The sequence below is a fragment of the Vipera berus genome (genome assembly GCF_964194415.1).
Source record: "Vipera berus genome assembly, chromosome: 12".
NCBI lineage: Eukaryota > Metazoa > Chordata > Lepidosauria > Squamata > Viperidae > Vipera > Vipera berus.
In genome coordinates, this window is record NC_138215.1 from 13,896,024 (window position 1) to 13,921,042 (window position 25,019).

The window sequence follows — 25,019 nt, forward strand, 5'->3', positions numbered from 1 at the left end:
TCTGCCAACCTAGCAGTTCGAAAGCACGTAAAAATGCAAGTAGAAAAATAGGGACCACTCCGGTGGGAAGGTAACAGCGTTCCGTGTGCCTTTGGCGTCTAGTCATGCCGGCCACATGACCACGGAGACGTCCTCAGACAAGCGCTGGCTCTTCGGCTTTGAAATGGAGATGAGCACCGGCCCCTAGAGTCGGAAACGACTAGCACGCATGTGTGGGGGAACCTTTACCTTTATACATAGATGACCACCTTATACTGCTATGCCGCAGAAGTAGACTCTGCTTTTATTACACAGTGCAATATTTTCCCATCTATCTCACAAGCCGTTCTTTCTGTAGCTTTTTATTAGGTAAAAAAACAACAACAACGTTGGCATGAAGTTTTTACCTTCTAACAGATTTGGAGTTTGCCATCTGCATCTTCCTAAGCATTTTCTTTCTCAGGTCTTTATAAACAGGAAGTCTGCGCCTTTGAAATTTTAAACTTCTTGCTGCAAAGCATTTGAGGGGGGGGAGCAATTTTGTGAAATATAGGTAGCCCTCGACTTACCGCAGTTCATCTAGTAACCGTTCAAAGTTACAGCGGCACTGAAAAAAGGGGACTTACGATCTTTGCGGCATCCCCTTTTTGATCAAAAGGTGATCAAAATTCAGATGTTTGGCAGCTGGTTCCTATTTAGGACCGTTGCTTTGTCCCAAGGTCACCTGATCACGATTGCAGAGATTCACTTAACAGCTGGGGCAAGAAAGGTCATGAAATGGGGCAAAACTCATTTAACGACGTAGATTTGGGGCTCGGTTAGGGTCATACAGGGACGCGGTGGCTCAGTGGGTTAGTACGCTGAGCTTGTCGATCAGAAGGTCGGCAGTTTGGCGGGTCGAATCCCGAGTGCCGCGCAACAGAGTGAGCGCCTGTTACTCGTCCCAGCTTCTGCCAACCTAGCAGTTCGAAAGCACGTAAAAATGCAAGTAGAAAAATAGGGACCACTCCGGTGGGAAGGTAACAGCGTTCCGTGCGCCTTTGGCGTCTAGTCATGCCAGCCACATGACCACGGAGACGTCCTCGGACAAGCGCTGGCTCTTCGGCTTTGAAACGGAGATGAGCACCGGCCCCTAGAGTCGGAAACGACTAGCACGCATGTGCGGGGGAACCTTTACCTTTACCTTTACCTTTACCTTTAGGGTCATACGTTGAGGACAACCTGTACAAAGAAAGTAAATTGTTTTTTTAAAGACTGAGTTGTGATACCATTGGTGAGAGAAAAAGATGGACCACCAACACGTAACTTGGCATCCTGACAATTTCAGGATTTTCTTTCCTTGCTTCAAATGTCTGATCTCCGTTTACTTTATTCTCTGCACTTAAATGTTGATGGTGGGGTTCGTTTTTTTTTAATTATTAAAAAAAGGAGTTATTTAGAAGCCACCGTTGTTTTACAAGCCCCCTACACATCTCAGGACTGTTGTTCTGCTCGCCCTGGCTGTAATTTTTCTTGTCTTGTGGCCTGTGGTTTTGAAGGTGACCTTCACTTGCTCGCCTATTCAAAAGGCAGGAAAGGCTTAACAATACTGCGCATTGTGCTAGCTAGTGAAATATTTATAAGCCACCTTTCGGTAACAAATCTATCCAAGCAAACAAAGGAGAAGGATAAAAATAAAAACAGGGCATTAATGATTTATTCTAGGACCCATTTAAAATGTCAAATATGCTAGACCTCCTCCCTTGTCCTTCCCTGGGGGTCCTTCTCTGCTGCTTCTTAGTCAACTCAGCTGACAGAAGAACATCGTCCCAAATCTTCCCATCCTTCTTTTGATGGCTGAAATCCCAGAAGGCAGAGGAGGGGGCGGGGGTGGGAAGCAGCAATTCAGGATCAGAACCTGGAGGGATGTTGCAAAAACCTTTCCTTGTGTCCTTTCAGCTTTTTGGGTTGATCTCTGCTTTGTGTAAACGGTTGGTGGTGCAGGATGTACAACCGTGGCAGAGGATTAAATATGATTTGATTTGATAATGTGCCCTGAAGTCCTCCTTTCAAGAGCTTCTGCCCTAGTTTGGTCCTTCTGGTCTTCCAAAGATCCATCACCACTGAAACTTTGCCGCTGGTCCTCCTCTCTTCTCTTGCCTTCTGTCTTTCTCAGCATTAGCGCTTTCTCCAAAGAGTTAGGTCCTTGCATAATGTGTCCGTAGTAGGATAATTTGAGCCTGGTAAATGTATGTCTCGAGTGAGAATTCCTTTTTTCAGCTTGATGATCCATTGGTTTGTTTTCTTGGCAGTCCACGGTATTCTCCGGAGTCTTCTCCAGCGTCGAAGCTGACCGTATTCTTTCTATCCTAACAGAATAACAAGAGTTGGAAGGGGCCTTGGAGGTCTTCTACTGCAGTCTCTGCTCAGGCAGGAGAGCCTAGACCAGGGGTAGGGAACCTTGGCTCTTTTATGAGTCGTGGACTTCAACTCCCAGAATTCCTGACTCAGCATAGCTGGTTCAGGAATTCTGGGTATTGAAGTCCACGAGTCATAAAGGAGCCAAGGTTCCCTACCCCTGCCCTATACCATTTCAGACAAATAGCTGCCCAGCTTCTTCTTAAAAGCCTCTGGAGATGGAGCACCCACAACCTCTGAAGGCAAGCCGTTCCACTGGTTGATTGTTCTTACTGTGCAGGAAATTTCTGCTTAGTTCTAGGTTGCTTCTCTCCTTGATCATTTTCCATCCGTTGTGTCTTGTCTTGCCTTCTGGTGTTTTGGAAAAAAAGGTTGCCCCCCTCTTCTTTGTGGCAGCCCCTCAAAATATTGGAACACTGCTATCGTGTCCCTGTCAAGGCTGAATTGCTAAGATGCCTGCTAACTTCTATTGCTACTCAACTTTCCACACAGGGACTATGAGAGCCAAGGTCACTAACGCAGGTGTCTGACGGAGATGTGGACCGTTCTCATAACAAACCAAAGAAGTACAGTATGATTGGGCAACATGAACATTTGATGGGTGGGGGGTTATGGAAAGCTATTGTTAACTGGGCAGATTTTCGCGCGGGAAAACCGGAACTGGTTTTGCTCCTTCAGTACTGAGATGTGCCTTCAATAAAGTTTATCTTTTATGGCACTTCAAAGCCTTGAAGATTCCTTCATTTTGAATTCACTGTCCGGATGGTTGAAAGTCACCTCTAGATCTTCTTCTCACTAGAGTAGACTAGACCAGTTGTCCTCAACCTTGGCAACTTTAAGACTTGTGGACTTCAACTCCCAGAATTCCTCAGCCAGCAAAAGCATCCAGTGGCCAAAGATACTGTGCAATAAAAATGGGAAGATAAGAAAACCCACCAGAGGAGATGCAAATGACAAAAGTAGACTTTGGGTTTCTGTGCGTTCCATGCACACCAGCATGCATATCTTTGCAGTCCACAATTCTGATTTCAGAAAATAAAACTTTAGTTTTTCTTTTTTAAAAATTGTTGTCAAGAGGAACTCCGCTATTCTGATCCCTGAAGGTCAGTGCCCAGAAAACCACTTTAATTGCTTTTTAAAATAGAACATGAGATAGAAATATTTTATGTGAATGTTTAAATAAAATGCTGTGTAGGTTCAATTTTTTTCAAAATAATGGAGAGAGGTTAGAGGAAATGACTTCCTCCTTGGCACCGGCTTCTAAAAAAAAAACCCCATCCAGAGTGGAAGTGCTTGGAGTGAGTATCCTGATTTAGCACTCATTTGCATATAATTATATATAGCTGTTAAGGGCAATTCCAGGCATGTGGGAAGGACCAGTGCCTGCTCTCTCATACAGGGTTTAATTTGTCTCTTTTGGGTTCTAAAGGGGAGAAAAATGAAGAAAACGGGAAATCCTACTTTTCCTCATGGTTAAAAGGCATTATTGCAGAAACAGATGAGCTTCGGAGTTTGAGTAAGGGGAAGGGAACCATTTAATTCGGTGGTCAAGTCACGGTGGCTGAGCCAAGCCACTTTTAGGGTAGTTGTGAGCATGAAATGGGACAATCCCAGATGTCCGATAACTTGGAAGGAAACCATGAGGCTGGTCTGCTGCATAATCTTTATAGCCTCATGGAATGTCATTTCGATACCTTGGTGGCTTTTGCGCCATGTAATCCAAGTTACGCCTGTCCAAAATTTAGGATTTTTGGAAAAAGTTGTTCACAAAAAGACATAGGGCAGGAGACCATCTCCCTTGGAACACAGTTTCCAGTCACCGACAATATCTCTGTCCAGAGAAGAAATTTTTCTCTAGACCTCACCATGAAATAAATCTGCTAAGCATAAAATGTTCCACCATTCCTCTCCTTTTATTCCAGCAAATAGATTTGGCCTGGGAGGAAAGATTGGTGAACAAGGGTCTCTCTCTGCTTGAAGGTTGGTGACGTATAGCTAGTCCTTAACTTATAAGTTTGTTTAAAGGAAAAGGTAAAGGTAAAGGTTCTCCCGCACATGTGTGCTAGTCGTTTCCAATTCTAGGGCCCGGTGCTCATCTCCGTTTCAAAGCCGGAGAGCCACCGCTTGTCCCAGGACGTCTCCGTGGTCATGTGGCCGGCATGACTAGACGCCAAAGGCGCACGGAGCGCTGTTACCTTCCCACCGTAGCGGTCCCTATTTTTCTACTTGCATTTTTACGTGCTTTCAAACTGCTAGGTTGGCAGAAGCTGGGATGAGTAACAGGCGCTCACTCTGTTACGCGGCACTCGGGATTCGACCCGCCAAACCAAACCAAGCCACCATTCGGAGAATGCCGCTTGGTGGCTCCCAGGGGGAGAGCGTTCTCTGTGGGCGCGCCTGACCTATGGAACCATTTACTGGTTGAGCTCCAGATGGCTCCCGACCTTCGCTCCTTCCGACGCAATCTAAAAACATATCTATTTAAGCAATCCGGTCTGGTCTGATGGGTTTAATTTTAATTGTGGTTTTAACTTATCTTCTACATTTGGGCAGTAGGGCTTAATTTATTCTGAATTTTCTGTATTTGTGCATTTTGACATTTATGTCACTGTTCACCGCCCTGAGTCCTTAGGGAGAAGGGCGGTATACAAATCAAATAAATAAATAAATAAATAAATAAATAAACTGCTGACCTTCTGATCGACAAGCTCAGCGTCCTAACCCACTGAGCCACCGTGGTCCCTTCAGTTTGTTTAGTGATTATTCAAAGTTACAAGAGCAATGGAAATTCAATTACTGCAGGGAATAGAATAGAATAGAATAGAATAGAATAGAATAGAATAGAATAGAATAGAATAGAATAGAATAGAATAGAATCTGAAAGAGACCTTGGAGGTCTTCTAGTCCAGCCCCCTGCTGAAGCAGGAGAAACTATACCATCTCAGACAGGTCATTGTCTAGCTAGCCTCTTCTTAAAAATCTCCAGTGATGGAGCGCCTACGATTTCTGGAGGCAAGCTTTTTCCACTGGTTGATTGTCCTCACTCAGGAAGTTTATCCTCATTTCCAGGTTGTTTCTCTCTCTGATCACTTTCCAACCGTTGCTTCTCATCCTTCCCTCCGGTGCTTTGGAGAATAATGTGACCCCCTCATCTTTGCGGCAGCCCCTCAGATACTGGAACATGGCTATCATTTCTGCCCTATTTCTTCTTTTCTTTAGACTAGCCCAGGGGTAGGCAACCTCAGCTCTTTTATGACTCATGGACTTCAACTCCCAGAATTCCTGAGCCAGCCAAGCTGGCTCAGGAATTCTGGGAGTTGAAGTCCATGAGTCATAAAAGAGCCGAGGTTGCCTACCCCTGGACTAGCCAAACCCAAGTCCCGCAGCTGTTCTTCGTATGTTTTAGTCTCCAGTTAACCAGTTATTTTATAAGAGTTAAAGTGCAATAGATTTAATATTTTATTGTTGTTTGCATAAGGTAGACTATGATTGTTTGTATTTTTATACCCTGTATTGAGCTCTGGGAAGTCGGGGAAGGGGGAGGGGGAGGGAGGTGTTGGGGAGGTTTGGGGAGAGGGGAGGGGGTTGGGAGGGGTTTTGTCTTTTTAAAAAATGTATTGTGAAACTTTTCAATAAAAAAAAACACCAGTGGAACAGAAATTGACTTCAGAAGTTGTCCTGGAGGCTTTTAAGAAGAGACCGGACAGCCACCGGTCTGAAACGGTAGTGGGTCTTCTGCTTGAGCAGGGGGTTGGACTAGAAGACCTCCGAGATCCCTTCCAGCTCTATTCTGATTGATTGAAACCACGGATGAATTTCTTGGACTAGATTAATGAGCAGCTGCAGCAATTTGAGGAAAAGACCACTCAGTGATTTACCGGAAATCAGCATCAGCTTATAAAGGGAGAACTGTGGTTTGGTATCTGGTTTAATCCATCATCTTACACACATCTTGCAAATGATGTAATTTGAGCACCTAGGTTACCTTATTTGTACCCTTCGTGCGATCTCTTTAACATGTTATATTCCCTGTCCATGATGGTCTTACTCCTGAGTTTAAGGTCCCGAAATATTTCCGTTTTCAATAGCAAAAAAAAGTGTGTGTGCGTGCGTGTGTGTGCTGTTTGTTTGGTGTTACTTAGCATATTGAACCCTATCGGCCCTTGTAGCTGTCAACACTAATTTTAGTGAGTTCTCTGTTTTACATCTAGCTTACCTCTGGTTATTTTTCATTAAATCAGACGTGCATCTGTTAGCAGATTCTTCTCTGTGAAACCTTAAACTGTTGGTCTTTCAAGTGCCAATCACAACTGCTTCCCCCCCCCCCTTTTATAAACACTACAGCTAATTCTCACAAAATGATTGTCAAGGCTTAGCATCCTTAAACTGGGATCTGTGGAGGGAAAGGATCGTGTGTTAAACCAAATCCACAGCTCTCAGCTTCTCTATGTTCTTTTTAACAGCATATACATCTCGTAAACATATCCTGACTTGTAACCGAAAGCTTTTTAGTCATTCTTTTATAAAGGCGGGTTGTGTTTCTCATCTTCTCTTGTTGATACAGCAGCCTTTTTCTTTTCTTTTACCCTCCTCCTGCTGTAACCGCAGTACATGGTGGCATTTATACTCAGGGCCCGCGAATCTGTTTGTGATGCATCCTGCTGAGGAACTTAATCAAATGGCATTAAAAGGCTGTGTTCTTCCCACACTAATGGAGCTTATCAGATCCCCGATGAAGCTGAAGGGTTTCTAGGCATCTCTTGATAATAAGGCAGATTAGACTTAGCTCTGCCAGCTTCAGTCGTGATCTTGTATCTGTCAGGCACTTTTAGTTAGCCACTGAATTTGGATGACACACGAAAGGGCAGCCAAGTTGCTCTGCGGTTATTTTTATTATGTCGAGGCAGAGCTGCTAATGGGGTTTTCTGCCTCGTGTGCCAAACAGACCCGGTTCCTCCATTTGGCTGAGTTAATGCTTTATTAAACAAATCACCCTTGGACTGGGGTAACAGCATTGTAAGCCACGAGGCAGAATTCGCCAGATAACCGTTCGGGATTTAAACAACCCATCACTCCCAACACGATGATAGTTGACAGCTGCTACATGTAGACCACAGTTGAGCCCTAAATTTATGTTGCTAAGTGAGACAGGTATGTGAGTTTTGCCCCGTTTTACGACCTTTTGTGCCACGGTTGTTAAGTGAATCACTGCGGTTGGTAAGTTAGTAACCCGGTTGTTAAGTGAATCTGGCTTCCACACCGATATTTGCTTGTCAGAAGTTTGCAAACGTTGGATCACATGACCCCAGGCCAGCCGGCTCAGGAATTCTGGGAGTTGAAGTCCACCAAGTCATAAAAGAGCCAAGGTTGCCTACCCCCTGCTCCAGGCCATTGCAACCGTCATATGTATGAGTCAATTGACAAATGTCTGAATTTTGATCAAGTGGCCGTGGGGAATGCAGCAACGGTCGTAAGTGTGAGAAACGGTCCTAAGACGCTTTTTTCAGTCCCTTTGAAAGGTTGCTAAGTCAAGGATCTACCTAGCTGCGGCATTTGTTTTGCTTGCTTGGAGAATTCAGCTGAGTAGAACAGGAGGATGTTGAATAAAATAAATAAATAAATCCAGCCCTCCGTTGGGTGTTATTCTGCACTGTACATGCTAACCACCCACTTTGCTGAAATGTGAGCACAGGTATAATGGGACGCCGTTTAATTCTTAAACGAATTTCGCTTTAATGGAAAACCAAAAAGGGGCCTTCACAGAGCAGCAATGTTTTAACAATTATCTCCCTGTTTTGTGTGACATTTTAGCTTAATCGCTTGCAAATTAAACCGGAAGGGAAATCGCCCTCCGCAGATAAACACAGGAATAAGCCAGAGTGTAAACAAAATAAAAAGAAAACTGCAACCAGTGTTTTTTTTAACCCCTGTCATGACATATTACTGACGTTCATCACGGTGTTCCTCATTAGTAAGAAAACTAATCAGGACTCGGAGAAGATGGGCTCCCCTACGCAAAAGTCAAATTCTCCCGACGGCCCTGTATCCTTTTTAGCAAATTACAGATGTCAAAATAATAATAAAAAAAGCAGCCGAGTAGCAAACTCACAGCTTAGCTGCTACACCCTTGAACGTCACCGTCTCCTGACTTCTGGATTAAACGCATTGCATACAAACACATACAGATTTCTACGTGATGTACGGACACTGGAAACAGAATGAAACGAAAGTTGCCTTTGGAACCCTGCAGCGTCTCACTGCGAGGCTGAGACGCCAAGGCAGGCTGGCGTGCTAGTAGCGGCCGTACCGCGGCTCCTGGAAATAGGATCCGTAGCTGCGCGGCGGCCAGCCCTGTTGAGGAAAGGAAGGCTGTCCATGTTGGTGATGCTGGTAGTTAGCGCCGTAGCCCTTGTCGTGCCACTGATCAGACCTGTAGCCTCCCGGGTGGTCATAGCCGTGTCCCCTGTTTTGGAATTGGCGGCTGTCTCTAAATCTGTGAAAAAGGAAAGGCGGTATGCTAAGTCGCCGGACTTGTTTTCAGAGTCCGTCCCCGGCTGTATCCCAGCAGAGCGCATCCGTTACCAAGAAGGAAAATACCACAGGTAGTCCTTGATTTACCATCACGGCTGAGCCCAGCATTTATGTTGACATTTGTTAGGGTGAGTTTGGCCCCATTTTACGACCTTTCCTGCCACAGCTGTTGGGTAAATCACTGCAGCTGTGAAATTAGTTAACACCGTTGTTGTTACGTGAATCTGGCTTCCCCCCCATTGACTTTGCTCGTCAGAAGGTCGTAAAAGGGGATCACGTCACACACACACACACACACGGGACAGTGCAACGGTCATAAATATGAGTCAAGGGATTGGACTAGAAGGCCTCCAAGGTCCCTCCCAAGCCTTTTATTCTATATTCTTGCCAACTGAGACAGGCAGAAAAGGCAGTAACTTCAAACAAGCCTGGGAGGAGTTGTTGGGCAGGGCTGTTGCATTAACTGTGGCAGATCACGACCTGTTAGGTCTTCTCGGTATCTCAGCTCTCTTCACAAGAAAAGCTAACCTGCCCCAAAGACAAAGACAACATAAAACGCTATCTATTTCTGAAAGGCCACACCTGGTCCACCCTTCTTCCAGAGAGGCAAAGCCAAAGAAACAAGCTGTTCTGAAGACTTCATGGAACTTCTTGGTTGACGTCATCTACCCACCCACCCACCGGGTGCGGTAACACAACCAGAAAGAAGCCAACATTTTAACTTCTCTATGTGAGAACTTCTCTATATATCCAGAAGCACAAGAGAGCAGTTTTCCAAAGGAAAGCAATTCTTCTCTTATCGGAGCACACCAAACCACGCACTCTCCAGGCCGCAGAAAAACCTCTCTCCACGGAACCGGTCCCTGGTGCCCAAAATGTTGAGGACCTCCGACTTACACTGCTCAAGTTCCGTCTGGTGCCCAGGATCACCCTCGAGCTTGTCCTAGGACATGCGCACAGGAACACCTTGCAAAAACTAGGCTGCCTGACCTGTGCTACAGTGAGGCCTGGGCTGCGGCTGGCTATAGACCAGTGGTGGCGAACCTATGGCACGCGTGCCAAAGGCGGCACTCAGAGCCCTCTCTGTGGGCACGCTCGCCATGCCCCGGAGATGGCAACCGTCCCTCTTCAAGCAGCCACCCGCTAACTCGCTGAGGTCCCACGTGGCCGGAGGCAGCCTGGCATGGCTGGTTTTCCCTCCCCCCCATCCCATCCCTCCTGGCCTCGCATGCTCTCCTTTTCCTGGGCAAAACCCACTGCATCGCCTCCTCAGCTGTCGGCCGGCCATCCAGCTCGGAGGCGGCTTCTCTGAACTGCTGATGGCGGGTTGCGGAGCCCGAGTGCGCCAGTCGAGGGGCCGGCAGGCTGTGGCTGCTGACGGACACCGTTGGCCCCCGTGCGCTCGCTGGCCTCTGTGTGCGGGGGCCGATGGTGTCAAACAGCAACCGCCCCGGCCCTTACCTTGCCCCATGGCTATGGCGCCCCCACCCTGTCTCGCTTCACCCCGCAGGACGAGCCTCCTACCTACCGCCCTGCCTGCCAGAGACCCCCTGGATCTCCTCCATCCCTGCCCACCCCCCACAGGCGTCCCTCACCACAAGCAACATTGATGTGACCACGCCCACCTTGGCCACACTCACCCAATCTGCCATGACCACAGCCACGCCCACCCAGTGGGCCACACCCACCTGGCACCCGGCGATAGATAAGTGGGTTTTGGGTTGCAGTTTGGGCACTCGGTCTCTAAAAGGTTCGCCCTCACTGCTATAGACAATCCGGTTAGTTTCTTCAGACAGACACTCGTCTGAAAGGGTATAGGTTCTGCTGCTTGAGCAGGGGGCTGGACTAGAAGACCTCCAAGCTCCCTTCCCGCTCTATTCTCTTCGACCTTCTGTGACCTTCTGGCAAGCAAAGTGAATGGGAGAGCCAGATTCGCTTAACGACGGCGTTACTAATTTTAACAGCTGTAGCGATTTGCTTAACAACTGTGGCAAGAAAAGTTGTAAAATGGGGCAAAACTCGCTCAACGCATCTTTCACTTAGCGACAAAAGTTTGGGCCCAATTGTGGTCATTAAAGTCAAGGATTGCCTGTAGCAAACTTCATACATAGCATTTTTTTTTTCCATTTCACAATGGGGTCTCCACATTAAACTTCTCTAGAAACTCTCTCACACTTAAGCGAGGACTACTTCATGGTACTTTGCAGCCCAAGCACCCTGCGCATTGTGCAAATTCAGCCAGAAAAAGCACTAATACGGTGTTCATCTTTTTTTCCCATCAATGCAATTAAAAACTTTTTTTAAAATAATAATAATAATGCAAGTATAATACCGATCTCTGTATCGCTGGTGACCACCGGATCTATTTCGCCAGTCCTCTACTAAGGGAGGTGGATCAGCAGGGCGCTGAACATACTTCTGATACTCATCATCTTCTGAAGTGAATCGATGGGCAAACTTATTTTTGTAATTCTGGATGATCTCAAACACAGATGCCGCGCTTGGTTCGCTGAAACGTCAAAAGGCATCTCATGAAATGTCCGTAAAAGTTAAGAAATTAAAAGTTACCAACGAACTGGATTTCCAAGATGTCCTTTTTTAACAGAGGGCATTTTTATGGAAGAAAGGGAGAAGGCCAGACCCTGAAGATGAAAATCAAATACTTTGACCACCTAATGAAGAAGGACTCACTGGAGAAGAGCCTAATGCTGGGAAAGGTCGAGGGCAAGAGAAGAAGGGGACGACAGAGAATGAGGTGGCTGGATGGAGTCCCTGAAGCAGTAGGCGTGAGCTTAAATGGACTCCAGAAGATGGTAGAGGACAGGAAGGCCTGGAGGAATGTTGTCCATGGGGTCACGATGGGTCGGACGTGACTTCGCAACTAACAACAACAACAAAGTAAGGCCACACCTGGAATATTGCATCCGGTTTTGGTCCCCACATTACAAAAAAGATGTTGAGAGTTGGGAAAAAGTGCAAAGAAGACCAACTAAGATGATTAAAGGCCTGGAGACTAAAACATAGGAAGGACAGTTGCAGGATTTGGGTTTGGCTAGTCTAGAGAAAAGAAGGACTAGGGGAGTCTGAGAACATAGTCTCTGAACTCAGCCCCAATCCCTTTCAGCTACTGGTTCTAAAGCCCAAGCAGCCTTGCCAAAAACAACGCCATGTCCCAATTTACACACCACATGACACCACCGTTACTAAACGCTGGTTTGTCGATGAAGGCACAATTTGTTGAACTCACACATCATGCTAAAATAAGAGTCATCCCAAGCATCTTACACATTGTGTAAATTCAGCCAGAAAAAGCACTAATACGTTCACCTTTTTCCCCCATCAATACAATAAAAACCTTTTTTTAAAATAAATAAATAATGCAAGTATAATACCGATCTCTGTATCGCTGGTGACCACCGGATCTATTTCGCCAGTCCTCTACTAAGGGAGGTGGATCAGCAGGGCGCTGAACATACTTCTGATACTCCTCGTCTTCTGAAGTGAATCGATGGGCAAACTTATTTTTGTAATTCTGGAGGATCTCAAACACAGATGCCGCGCTTGGTTCGCTGAAACGTCAAAAGGCATCTCATGAAATGTCCGTAAAAGTTAAGAAATTAAAAGTTACCAACGAACTGGATTTCCAAGATGTCCTTTTTTTAACAGAGGGCATTTTTATGGAAGAAAGGGAGATAAAATGCAATCAATAAATATGCATTATACAGCTGAGGAAAATGGCTCGCTCGGACTTGGCTGAGGAACTGCTTATTTTGAAGCTGGAAACAACTTCTCAAATCATACAGAATAAAAACTGTACAATCTCTGATCCATCGGGTTGAATTAAGCTCTCCAGCCATCTATGGCACTTCACTCTTTCAATCTTCCGAGTATTTTATCTGCTTTGTTTACAGCCAATATACAGTATTTAGTTGTGTTCTTGCTGCAGTAAAGCAGGCTTTGCAAGTAATCACAGTGTGTCAATCTCCTGAAAGCCTGATTGATCCAACATAGAGCTGGAGTAGAAAACCTACACACACAGACACACACACACACACACAGAGACACAGACAGACACACAAAATCTAAAATGTATTTTGTTGTTTCCAATCAGTGGGACTCAGTGACATGTTTGACATTTAATCTTCTGCAGCTTTCAGTAATGTGAAAGAATATCAGCAATTGTGGGCAGGCTATTTATACAACTGCTACAGGAAACGTTTTCCTAGAAAACAAGGCTCCTATCCCAGTTTGTGACCAACCAGGTCATAATCTCTAGGTTATTCAGTTGCTTTTAGCTTATTGTAATCTTGTAAACTCATCCTCACGATAAATTTTCAAGGTAATTTATTTTACACACATTTTGGCTGATATTCGTGCAGGTACGTTTATTGCATGTTTCTTTATTCATTTATATCTCCCCTTTATTATTTTAGGGACACGGTGGCTCAGTGGGTTAGGACTCTGAGCTTGTTGATCAGAAGGTCGGCAGTTTGGCGGGTCGAATCCCGAGTGCCGCGTAGCAGAGTGAGCGCCTGTTACTTGTCCCAGCTTCTGCCAACCTAGCAGTTCGAAAGCACGTAAAAATGCAAGTAGAAAAATAGGGACCACTACGGTGGGAAGGTAACAGCGTTCCGTGCGCCTTTGGCGTCTAGTCATGCCGGCCACATGACCACAGAGACGTCCTCAGACAAGCGCTGGCTCTTCGGCTTTGAAACGGAGATGAGCACCAGCCCTTAGAGTTGGAAACGACTAGCATGCATGTGCGGGGGAACCTTTACCTTTACCTTTATTATTTTTAAAAATAATGCAGCGAACATATCCTCCTCTTGTTTTCCACCTCACCCTGAGAGGTGAGTTGGGCTGAGAGTAGGGACTGGCCCAAAGTCACCCAGTTGGCTTTCATGTCTAAGGCGGGACTAGAACTTAACAGTCTCCAGCTTTCTAGCCTGGTGCCTTAACTAATAGGCCTAATGTTGTTTTGCCCATGTATTGTATGGACCTAGCTACCTTGAACCTAAACCATTAATCTGTTTGCAAAGCTAGACTATTTCAGTTTATTCAAAAACCATGGATAAATAAGCCACAGATTAGTAGGGCGTCCATAAACATCTACAGCTGTTTACAGTTTTATTAACATTACCATTTATATAGAGGGTTTTTCCAATTTTTCTGTATGGAAATCCTTCTTAAAACTACAGCATTTGGAGAGCAGCTTACAATTAAAATGATTTTTTTAAAAGTAACCAAAATGTACAAACAGCGATAGTAAAGCAACAGCCATTGTGGTAAACATATTTGCCTTGGTGGAGCAGTGGGCTAATGCCTCCTTAAGTAACACCAGCTGCCTGCAATTAGTGCAGGTTCGAGTTCCACCAGGCTCAAGGTTGACTCAGCCTTCCATCCTTCCGAGGTAGGTAAAATGAGGACCCAGATTGTTGGGGGCAATAAGCTGACTTTGTAATAATGCCGTTTGGGGCCCCCCGAAAGCCCTAATAAGCAGGCATATACATAGAATGAAGGCTATTGCTAAGCACATTGGTTTGTGCTTAGATTGTAAGCCGCCCTGAGTCTTCGGAGAAGGGCAGGATATAAATGGGATTAAAATAAAACTAAATAAATATTTGAGGCACTATAAATAAACTAAGTTGTTATTATACCTATTATACAGGTCAGGAGGTAGCAAATACAGTTATTGAGAATTGTCTCTAATCTTAGACATAATATTTGGTCTCTTTGTCTTCATGCCCTTGAGCAAACAGAACAATGTGGGCAGATAAACTTTTATACTTCTCACTAGATCAGGGGTAGGCAACCTTGGCTCTTTTATGACTCGTGGACTTCAACTCCCAGAACAGCATAGCTGGCTCAGGAATTCTGGGAGTTGAAATCCACGAGTCATAAAAGAGCCAAGGTTGCCTACCCCTGCACTAGGCGATGTTTGTAAATCACTAACATAGTACATAGCCACATTTTTATCAGGACAGTGTGAAAGGAATTTGCATTCTGCATTTTGATCTCTCCAGCTATTTCGGGATGGTGTACACAAAACCCTGAAACATACCACAATTTAAGATAAATGGACTTTAACCACTGTAGAGGTAGCTCTACTTAGGTTTTATGGCTTGTTTTTCATCCTGCTCTCTGAGTTTTGGTTCTGCCTTTATGGTATCCACTGCGTAACTATGACGCCCCACGGATCCAACAAAATTTAAGATAAGGAAAATGTAACAGCCAGACCTGTTCATCCAGTCTTCAATTATAGGAGGTGGAATGGCAGAATGCTGAAGGTATTTCTGATATTCCTTATCCTCTGCAGTATATCGATCAGCAAACATGCTTTGATAATTCTGAACAACGTCAGTGGTAGAAGCCATTCTGGAATTCCTGAAAAGATATTTTTAAAAAACCCCACCATCTGTTATTTTCTGAAAAGAAAACACCTGTGTAAATGTTTAATTTGATATCGTCGACAATCTGGCTGTACAAAACCAGTTCAACATAAGTAAGCTTCTCTTTTCTATATTAAGTGATAGCCGTCCTTTAAGGATTGTCAGCCCGTGAAGCATATACTTAGTCTGAAAGAGTAACTAATGAACATACTGGAACATGCTATTTTGTTTCGAAGAAGAGCAAAACCAACAGCAGAGTGTTGTATACAATCTTCAGACACATTGCAAGCAGACAACAGGACAATCTTAAGAGGCATTTCAGAAAGTCAATTATCAGATTGTCATAGCTGCCCAACAAAAATAATTGAAAGTAACAGTCAAGAAAATGGTTTGAATCAAAGCAGAGAAGAAATTGAATAGAATACTCGGGCTGAAAGAAACACAGCTCTTGAGCCAAAGCAAAATACTTCATTTCCCATTCAACTATAAAAGGTAAAGGTAAAGGTTCCCCCGCACATGCGTGCTAGTCATTTCCGACTCTAGGGGCCGGTGCTCATCTCCGTTTCAAAGCCGAAGAGCCAGCGCTTGTCCGAGGACATCTCTGTGGTCATGTGGCCGGCATGACTAGACGCCAAAGGCGCACGGAACGCTGTTACCTTCCCACCGGGGTGGTCCCTATTTTTCTACTTGCATTTTTACGTGCTTTCGAAATGCTAGGTTGGCAGAAGCTGGGACGAGTAACAGGTGCTCACTCTGTTACGCGGCACTCGGGATTCGACCCGCCAAACTGCCGACCTTCTGATCAACAAGCTCAGTGTCCTAGCCCACTGAGCCACCGCGTCCCCTCATTCAACTATAGCCATGGAGAAAATTCTTGAGGTCTGTTGCCTTTGGGGATGATGACTTCACTGGATGCCCGTTCATTTCTGAGCAAATCTGTTCAGGACTGAACTTCAGAAGGGCAGGGGAAATATTTGCAGTTGCTGACACTAGAGCGAGAAGTCTAGCTGCTGGGAAATATCCAGCACCTTCTATTTTAAAAGTATGCATTGATCTAAGGATAGCGGTTAAGGCATCGGGCTAGAAACCAGAAGACCGTGAGTTGTAGTCCTGCCTTGGGGGCGAAGCCAGCTGCCTGCGTGACCTTAGGCCAGTCACTCCCACTCAGCCCTAGAAAGAAAGCAATGGCAAAGCAATTCCCCCCCCCAAAAAATGTCATGAAGACTGCAGGGACTAATCGAAAGCAGACTTGAAGGCACGCGCACGCACCAACATGCACATAAAATCTATGGAGTCTCTACCTATGAAAAAAGTACCTGTTATAAATGTTAATTCTGGAAAAAGCTTTGATGGCTACTAAACATTAGGGAGAATTCACTGTAATTTCTGCCATCAGAGGCAAGCAGGCTCTTTTAACCAACTGCAAAGGAAGAGAGGTGGGAGCAGGTTGTTGTTGTTGCCTGCCTTCCCTGTCTTGCTTTTTCCCCAGGATCTGTAGCTCGCTACGTGCTGTATAGGTCCAGAAATTACACAACGGCTCTGTCATCACACAATTACACAACGAGTCAGCGCGGGGGGGGGGTTGGGATCAGAGGGGTGGAAAAAGAAAGCCACCCTGATCTGAGCCAGATCCCGCTTCACCCTGCCCTTCCCTCTCCAAACGCTCTCCCGGGCGGGGGTGGGGTTGGGCAACGGCAGAATCCTTGCAAGATCCAGAGGACTAGCTCCTTGGCGCAAAAACCAAAACAATCCAGGGGGCGAAACATAAAGGAGACGCCAGTGAACGCCCGCAAGCCTGTTTTAAAGCCCCCCCCCCACACCAGGCTTTAAAATAAACAATTATTACTGCTGTTGTTATTATTCTTATCATCATCATTACGGTGATGATTGACCTTATTACCCACAAAGGGAGGTAAAGGGCAGAGATGACCCTCGCCTTCAGTCCAGTGCCGGGAGCCGCCTCCCTCCCTCCCTCACTTCCGCCCGTTCATCCCCGGACGTCCGGTTCCGCTTCGCTCCGCCTCCTGGAGGGCGGCCTCGAGTCGTCTCGGCGGGAGCGGGGGCGGGCCGATGGGCGGGGCTTCGGCACTCTATAAAAGGCCCGCTCGCCTCCCCAGAGCCTTGAGTTTGTGTTGATGCTGAGAGGGTTCGGTTGTTCCAGCTGTTGTGGGTCTTTTTTTGCTTTCTTTTTGTTTAAGCTGGAGGACTAGCTCTCCGTTCCAGCGAGGCAGAGGTGGAAGCAGGCTTCTCTTTAGGCAGTGGAGAAGTAAATCCCTCAGCCCGCTGGGCAAATTAGCCTCTAAAAGTTTACGGGATTTCCCTTCCGGATTGTGGTGGTGGTGTCTGGAGTTTGTCCTACGCCTCCCCTTAAAATAAGAAAAGGGACAGCCGTGCCCCGAGTAGGCTTGATTGGCAGGACATACTTGAGGTTAAGGCTGAGTTGGCCCTGGGGAGGGGGCAAAATTTAGGGGAGTGCTAAAATTGAAAGGACTGCTGAGAAGTGCAATGAAAAAAGAAAAAGCAGTAGTGATGCACGCTATGATCCAGTGTATTTCAGGCAAGGGTTGACGCATAGACCTTAACAATATCTACATACTGTGCAAAATGATGATGGGTTTTTAAATATGTTTTAATTTTTAAATTTTTAACTGTGTAGTTAATTTATTTTGGGGCTGTTATTTAATTCTTTTTTAATTTTTGTACTGTTGTTTTTTATTGTTGTTAGCCGCCCTGAGTCCTTCAGGAGATAGGGCGGCATATAAGTCCCATAAATAAATAAATAAAAAGAGACCAAAAAAAGGGATAAAAAAGAGACAAAAAAAGATCAAAACACCTCTTCGCCAGCAGTCAACACCCAGAGGAGCATAAGTCCAAAGTTAACAACAGACCAACAAGAAGTAAACAATACCTAAACCAAGGAGCAGCCAAAAAAGGTAACTGTAATCAGCTTAAAAACCAAAGAGTCCCTAATTCCCCACCCCAACATTGACAGGATAAGCTACTAGAATATAAACTAAGAGCAATTCGCATTCCTTCCTAGCACTGGTAATGTTGCCTAGTTTGGGTCATGAAATGTCTGCAAGAAAATAACCAAGCCCGAAGAGCACCAAAGACTCCTCATATCTTAGGACTGGACACCATACACCGTAAAAATGCTAACAAAATCTGGGGATAACTCCTTGGAAATCTTTGTTCCGTACAGGTGATTCTCAATTTATGACCACAATTGATCCCAAAATGTTACGTTGCTAAGTGAGACATTACCGTAAAAACGCTAACAAAATCTGGGGATAACTCCTTGGAAATCTTTGTTACGTACAGGTGATTCTCAATTTATGACCACAATTGATCCCAAAATGTTACGTTGCTAAGTGAGACATTTGTTAAGTGAGCTCGGCCCCCCTTTTACAACCTTCCTTGCCAGGTTGTTAAGTTGAATCGCTGCAATTGTTAGTCACACGGTTGGTTGTTGGCTTGTCGGAAGGTTGCAAAAGGGGATCCCGTGACCCCGGGACAAGGCCACCCTCATAAATATGAGTCAGTTGCCAAGGGTCTGAATTCTAATCATGTGACCTGGGGGATGCTGCAATGGTCATAAGTATGAAAAATGATCGTAAGTCCTTTTTCTCCAGTGCCGTTCTAACTTTGAACGGTCACTAAACAAAATGTTGTACGTCCTGGACTAACCTGTGTTAAATTACAGTCTCAGAACAGTTTTAAGGCTTCAATGTTCTCCTTATCCTGTAGCTCTGTCTGGACTCGATATTCATCACAAAATTGATATTATGTGTAGGGACTGGGAGTGTTACAATATCTTTTAAATAGACACTTTTTAAACAAACAAAAAATCCCCAGTTCCTGATAGACTGAATTTTCAAAACAATGCCTATTAGGAGAAGGCTTCTTAACCCTGACCTTTAAATGTTAACTCCTTGTGCTTGTTAAAAGTTGTTTTTATGCTGAAGAGCAGACATTTTTAAAATGCATTTCTGGAACCTTTGTTTTTAGAGATGAGTTTAACTCTTCCATAATATAATTCTTCCATTCCCTCTGCTTTCTAACAGTACCTTTTTTCCTTCCTTATAATGATGATTTTCCACTGGGGGATAGTATTATTAAGTTGGTATATCATATCGTTTCCCCGCATAGCGGGGAACTCTAATTCAAATCATTCTAGATTGAGATATTCTTACTCTTGCTGATTTGGGTACATTCCTCCAGTGTCAGTTACACCGTTACACCATGATAAAATCAAATTCAAAAAAGTAAGGGACTTCTTGGCATCTTGGCACCCAGATGAATCATCTATCAATAGAGATAAACCAGATTTACAACCATTCATTCAAAAGTGACAATAAAAAGTTAAGACTGTAGGCTGCTGGAGAAGATGTGTTCTGGTCTTCTTGTTCCTTAGGTTTTTTTTTATTTTCTCCTTTGAGTGGTGTGTAAATCTGCCTTATCTCTGTGTGCCTGTAGATGGCTATTTTGTCTAGGTGCCAAGCTTCCAGGAATTCTCTAATGTTCTTGGATTTAGCTTGGTCCTCAGCTGAAACTATGGTTGAGACTGTCCCTGTGTTGTGAACTTAAGAAATTCTCATGCCTTCTGATTGCTTGTTGGTGTTCACGGATGTGCTGTGTTGGTTTTATGCCTGTCTGTTACAATCGTTGCACTATAGATGTTCACTGATTCCTAGTTTTAGTGAATAATACAGTGAAAAATATATGTCATTTCACCATTAGACGGAAAGATTTAAGTCCCTGAGCTATGTTTCTATACATCCCTTCTCTGGATAGCAATTCCAAGGATCTTACTCTGACATTGTAGGGTTTTTCAATGTTTAAACAGAACATGGATCCTCCACTAAACAGATGATGCTCTGTAAGAGAGGATTTACACCTGTCAGTCTAAGCCTTTGTTCATTCATAGGAGGAGGAAGTTGTTTCAGATACGTTTGCCACTTTGCATTATTTATAAATAAATAAATAATAAAGGCAGAATAGAAATAAACAAAATAAATCCATCTAGAATCTCATTCTGGACCTGGAAACACATGAGCCAAATTCATGCAATATTTTTCCCCCATCAAGAGCAACTGTCTCTGACATGATGTCCTTTCCATATTTTGGAACAATAACCTCTCAGGGTTGCTGCCCAGACATATCTGGAAAACGACAGGTTGAAGGTAACTGACGTTGACTGTGTGTATAAGGGGAAAAGTCACGAGGCATTTTGGAAGTACATTTAAAACAGATGGACAAAGCAGCGGGAAAGCTGAGCCAAGTACATACCAGATGGACTTGGACGTATTTAAAGACTTGGGTGAACATTACTTTCCTACTCGGTGAACAAAAATCAAACTAACTTATCCTCAAATGATAATATGCAGACGCTGAGAAAGAGACTGTGAATTGTTCGCTTGCAGAAATCTCAGATATGCTTTGCGTTGTTTTGGGATAGAACAGGAAAAACTCTTAGTCTAAAAGACTAGGAATCCATACTAGTCCGTAACTGTAGAGTCTCTGGGAAAAGTGTAGAAAAGAGCAACAACGATGATTAGGAGGCTGGAGGCTAAAACACAGGAAGAACGGCTGCAGGAATTGGGGTTGTCTAGTGGAGGAGTTCCCAATCCCTGGCCTATAGCCCAGTACTGGGCCATAGCCTATTTGGAACTGGGCCACATGAGAGGTGGGCAGGCATGCATGCACAGCTCCACTCTCATAAGCGGCATGCCGGTGCACATGCTCAGTGACCCGCCACTAGCGTGAGTGGAGCTACATGTGCGTGCCAGCCCACAGCTTGTGCAACCTGGTTCCCCTCTCCCAGCCCCCCAGCCAGGCCACAAAGGTTGGGGGCTGCTGGTCTAGTGAAAAGGAGGAGTAGGGATGACATGAGAATAGTGTTCCAATGTTTGCGGGGCTGCCACAAAGAAGAGGGGGTTGACGTTATTTTCCAGAATGCAAGACAAGAAACAATGGATGGGAACTAATCAAGGAGAGGAGCAACCTAGAACTAAGGAGGAATTTCCTGACAGTGAGGACAATTAACCAGTGGAACACCCTGCCTCCAGAAGTTGTGGGTGCTCTTAAGAAGGATTGGACAGCCACTTGTCTGGAATGTTATGCTTGAACAGGGCGTGGACTAGAAGACCTCCAAGGTCCCTCCCAACTCTATTATTCTGTAAAGGATAATACTAAACCAAATGAACCATTGGTTTGACCTGGTATAAGTCAGCATGTAATAGGCCTGATATTTTAGCTCTCACAGGGTGTCAGTTGTGGTATCGTGTCTCCTCTTTCTTTCTATGCCATTTTCTTGTGAGATTTGTTTTCCAAGGCAAGGTTCTCTGCTTATTGTCTTCCAAAAATGGTGGCTGGTTATGGAACAGGGATGCTGTACTACAGAGGTCTTCAAACTCTGCCCTTTTATGACTCATGGACTTCAACTCCCAGAATTTCTCAGCCAGGCATGCTGGCTGAGGAATTCTGGGAGTTGAAGTCTATGAGTCATAAAAGGGCCGAGTTTGAAGACCCCTGCTGTACTAAATAGGCCAGGGGGTCTTCAAACATGGCCCTTTTATGACTTGTGGACTTCAACTCCCAGAATTCCTCAGCCAGGTGGAATTCTGGGAGTTGAAGTCCACAAGTCATAAAAGGGCCAGGTTTGAAGACCCCTGAAATAAAATAGGCTTTGGATCTAATCCAACATTCCTCTGTTATTGCCATTTAAAGAAGAAATACGGGGGTTGCCCGGTGTGGAAAAAAACAGTTGCAGAAATTAGTAGCTTGTTGCTAATAGCCATTTGGTAAGGACATGGGATTCATATTGTGACCCTTATGTTCGCTCACTACCAAATTGATCAAACCTAGGATATATTCTTCAGCCTGTTTGCTTAATAAATGGAATATACTAGTTAAAAGAATTGATTTAGACACGAAAGCCTAACAGTGCTTTTCCTAGTTCTTGAAGCCGTAATTTCAGCAATTGCCTCTTGCTTACAGTCCCTCCTATTATAGTCACCTTGTGCTTTGATTACTGCAGTGCACTATACATGGGACTACCCTTGGCAATCACCCCAAAGCCTCAGCTGGTCCAGATTACAACAGTGTGAGCAGTTACATATCTAGACCTCTGTTATGCGGATTTACCAAGGAACATCCACATACAGGTATTCAAGCTGTATCAATGTATTTTGGGGTGCAACACCAGGTCTTTTTCCGGAACTACGAAGCCCTTTGTGGCTCAAAGTCACGTTACTTGTAAGACAATCTACCTCCAATGACATCAGCCCATCCAGTAGGATCAAAGTTTTGATCCATCAGGATCAAAACTGACCCTGTGTAACAGTTTTGGAAAGCATTAAAGATCTGCCGTTGTTTTCAGGCATTTGATCTGGGATGATTTTTTTCTTTTGACAGCTCTAGGATTGTCTATTCTTCTGGATTCTTTCTGTTTTGTTTTATTGTGTGGTCTTTATAGATTTATTATTGTCATGGATCATGTACATCCTCCTCAAACACACGCTGAGGGCAGCAACAGAGATGGATAAAGATAATTAATGAATTGGTATTAAAAATTAATCGGTAGCATTTCAATTTGCAATACGCAGGCTTTACTGCGTGCAGGACGATGTCCCACGGAATTGAAAGAGGAAGCATTAAAATGTTAAAACTGTCTAGTTGGTTTGAAATATAAGCCTCTGTTCATTACATGAGTTTGGATTATGAATCTCTGATGACACAGAGATGGATATTTTAAGCAGATGTCTGCAATTTTTTTCTAAGGCATGGGGATTTGAGTGACAAGAGGCTGAGATTTCAAAATACTCAAATTACAGGCATATGCAAGAGGGAAAAAAATACTTTGCAGAATGAAATGGTTTTGTTATTTAATTAGCTTGGAGACGAGGCTGCCTTCTTCCGAAATTGCACAGCGTTGCTTTTCCTTTATAATATTCGATTTTGTTCTTCTGTAGTTTGCTGCTTTGTCTGTCAAAACATTCCAGACAACACACAGGCTGGAGAAGTTGGAAAGGCCTCTTAAAGAATATCATCCTGTGGGGCAACCTACTGAGTTTGCACAGCTAAGTGATATAATATGATCTCCTTGTTTGCATCTTGGCATGTTATATGACTCCTGCCAAATGGCTTTCTTCACTAAATCCAGGGTTAAATAAACTATGGCTTCGTGTGATGCTTGAACTGCATGTGGTCCACTTTGGCGACCTTCTGACAAGCAAAATTAACCGGGAAGCCAGCTCCACTTAACAACCGGGTTACTAACTTGCCAACTTCAGCGATTCACGTAACAACAATTTTTTAATTTAATTTTAACTGGGTTTTTTATTTTTCTCAGGGTTTTATTTAATCTTTTTAAATTTGTTTTAACGTTTGTATTGATTTTCTTTTAAATGCCCTGTAAACCGCCCTGAGTCCTTCGGGAAAGGGTGGTATATAAATCTAAATAAATAAATAAATAAACTGTGGCAAAAAAGGTCATAAAAAATGGGGCGAAACTCACTTTAGAACGGTCTCGCTTAACCACATGTTTTGCTCAATTGTGGTTGAGGACTGCCTGTACATTTGCCCCAAATGTAGAAGAATGCAACTGCTTTGTCTTAGATGCCTGTTTTTCAGAGTTTTAAGCAGACATTTCAGCTCCAAGCTGCACTTACAGAGTAGTGCTTGAAACCTCTTAAGGTTTTGTAACCCGAGGAGGGGGATGCAATTACAATCTGCGGCCTTGGTGATATGAAACAGCTTTGAACTTCCCTGGAGTGGTCTTTGATATCATGCCTGGGATAGAATTTCACTTTTAAGTTGCACTGTGAGTAGAATAGTTGCAACCCTTCTGTTTTAAGGTTGCATGGGTCTGATGGCCACAAGTGTGAGGGTATGCATTTAAAAAGCCGTCAAAAGGGCTTTGCTGGGAGGCAGGAAACAGTCATTTTGGACGGTCATAATGAAAAAGCCCACTTCTGCTCTCCTTGAGGCTCCTTCTGATGCCATCACTTAAATTTTGCCCTTCCTAGTCATTTGACTAATTGACGTGTTGCAAGTCACCCTAAAGCTGCCTCTTTTTAAAAACTGCATTATTTAAAGAGAAGTGAAAACCAATGAGAGAGAGAGAGAGAGAGAGATAGTAAACTACAGCTGCAATCCTAAATGCACTTTCCCAATTAATTGTCATTTTCCAGGCCTTTTTTTTTGCAGAACTATAGTTAGTCCTAGACTTACAAGTACAACTGAGTGCAAAATTTCCATTGCTACTAAGCGAGACGTTTGTTAAGTGAGTTTGCCCCAGTTTACCTTTCTGTCACAGTTGTTGGTGAATCACTGCAGTTAAGTTAGTAACCAGGTTGTTAAGTTGAATCTGGCTTCCTCCATTGACTTTGCTTGTCAGAAGGTCGCAAAAGGGTGTCACATGATCCCGGGGACACTGCGACAGTCATAAATATGAGTCAGTTGCCAAGCGGCCAAATTTGGGCCACATGACCATGGGGACGCCACAACCGTTGCAGGTCTGAGAAATGGTCATAACTCACTTTTTCAGTGCCGTTGTAACTTTGAATGGTCACTCAATGAACTGTTGTTAAGTCGAGGACTCCCTGTAATTCTTCCATCCCTAAACTGAATATTTCGTTGGTTGGGTTCGCGTTGCACGTAATCCCAAAGAGCGGACAAACTGAATCGTAATTTAGCATTGTGCATGAACTCAGTCTTTGG

General features: G+C 44.3%; 1 protein-coding gene across 4 annotated transcripts; it reads right to left on the reverse strand.

The window, feature by feature from the left end:
* Positions 1–8,084: 8,084 nt before the first annotated feature.
* RAMAC (RNA guanine-7 methyltransferase activating subunit) lies at positions 8,085–17,301 on the reverse strand. Of its 4 annotated transcripts, none has more exons than XM_081337329.1 (5): positions 17,201–17,301; positions 15,145–15,291; positions 12,300–12,476; positions 11,240–11,416; positions 8,085–8,869 (listed from the first exon to the last, which is right to left on the reverse strand). In XM_081337329.1, the coding sequence occupies exons 2-5, from the start codon at positions 15,279–15,281 to the stop codon at positions 8,668–8,670; spliced, it is 693 nt and encodes a 230-aa protein (XP_081193455.1). In that variant the 5' UTR covers positions 15,282–15,291; positions 17,201–17,301; the 3' UTR covers positions 8,085–8,667. The 4 variants fall into 4 exon arrangements, with proteins under 4 accessions (XP_081193455.1, XP_081193456.1, XP_081193457.1 ...); XM_081337330.1 differs by having other exon boundaries at positions 17,197–17,288; XM_081337331.1 differs by having other exon boundaries at positions 17,189–17,207.
* Positions 17,302–25,019: the final 7,718 nt, after the last annotated feature.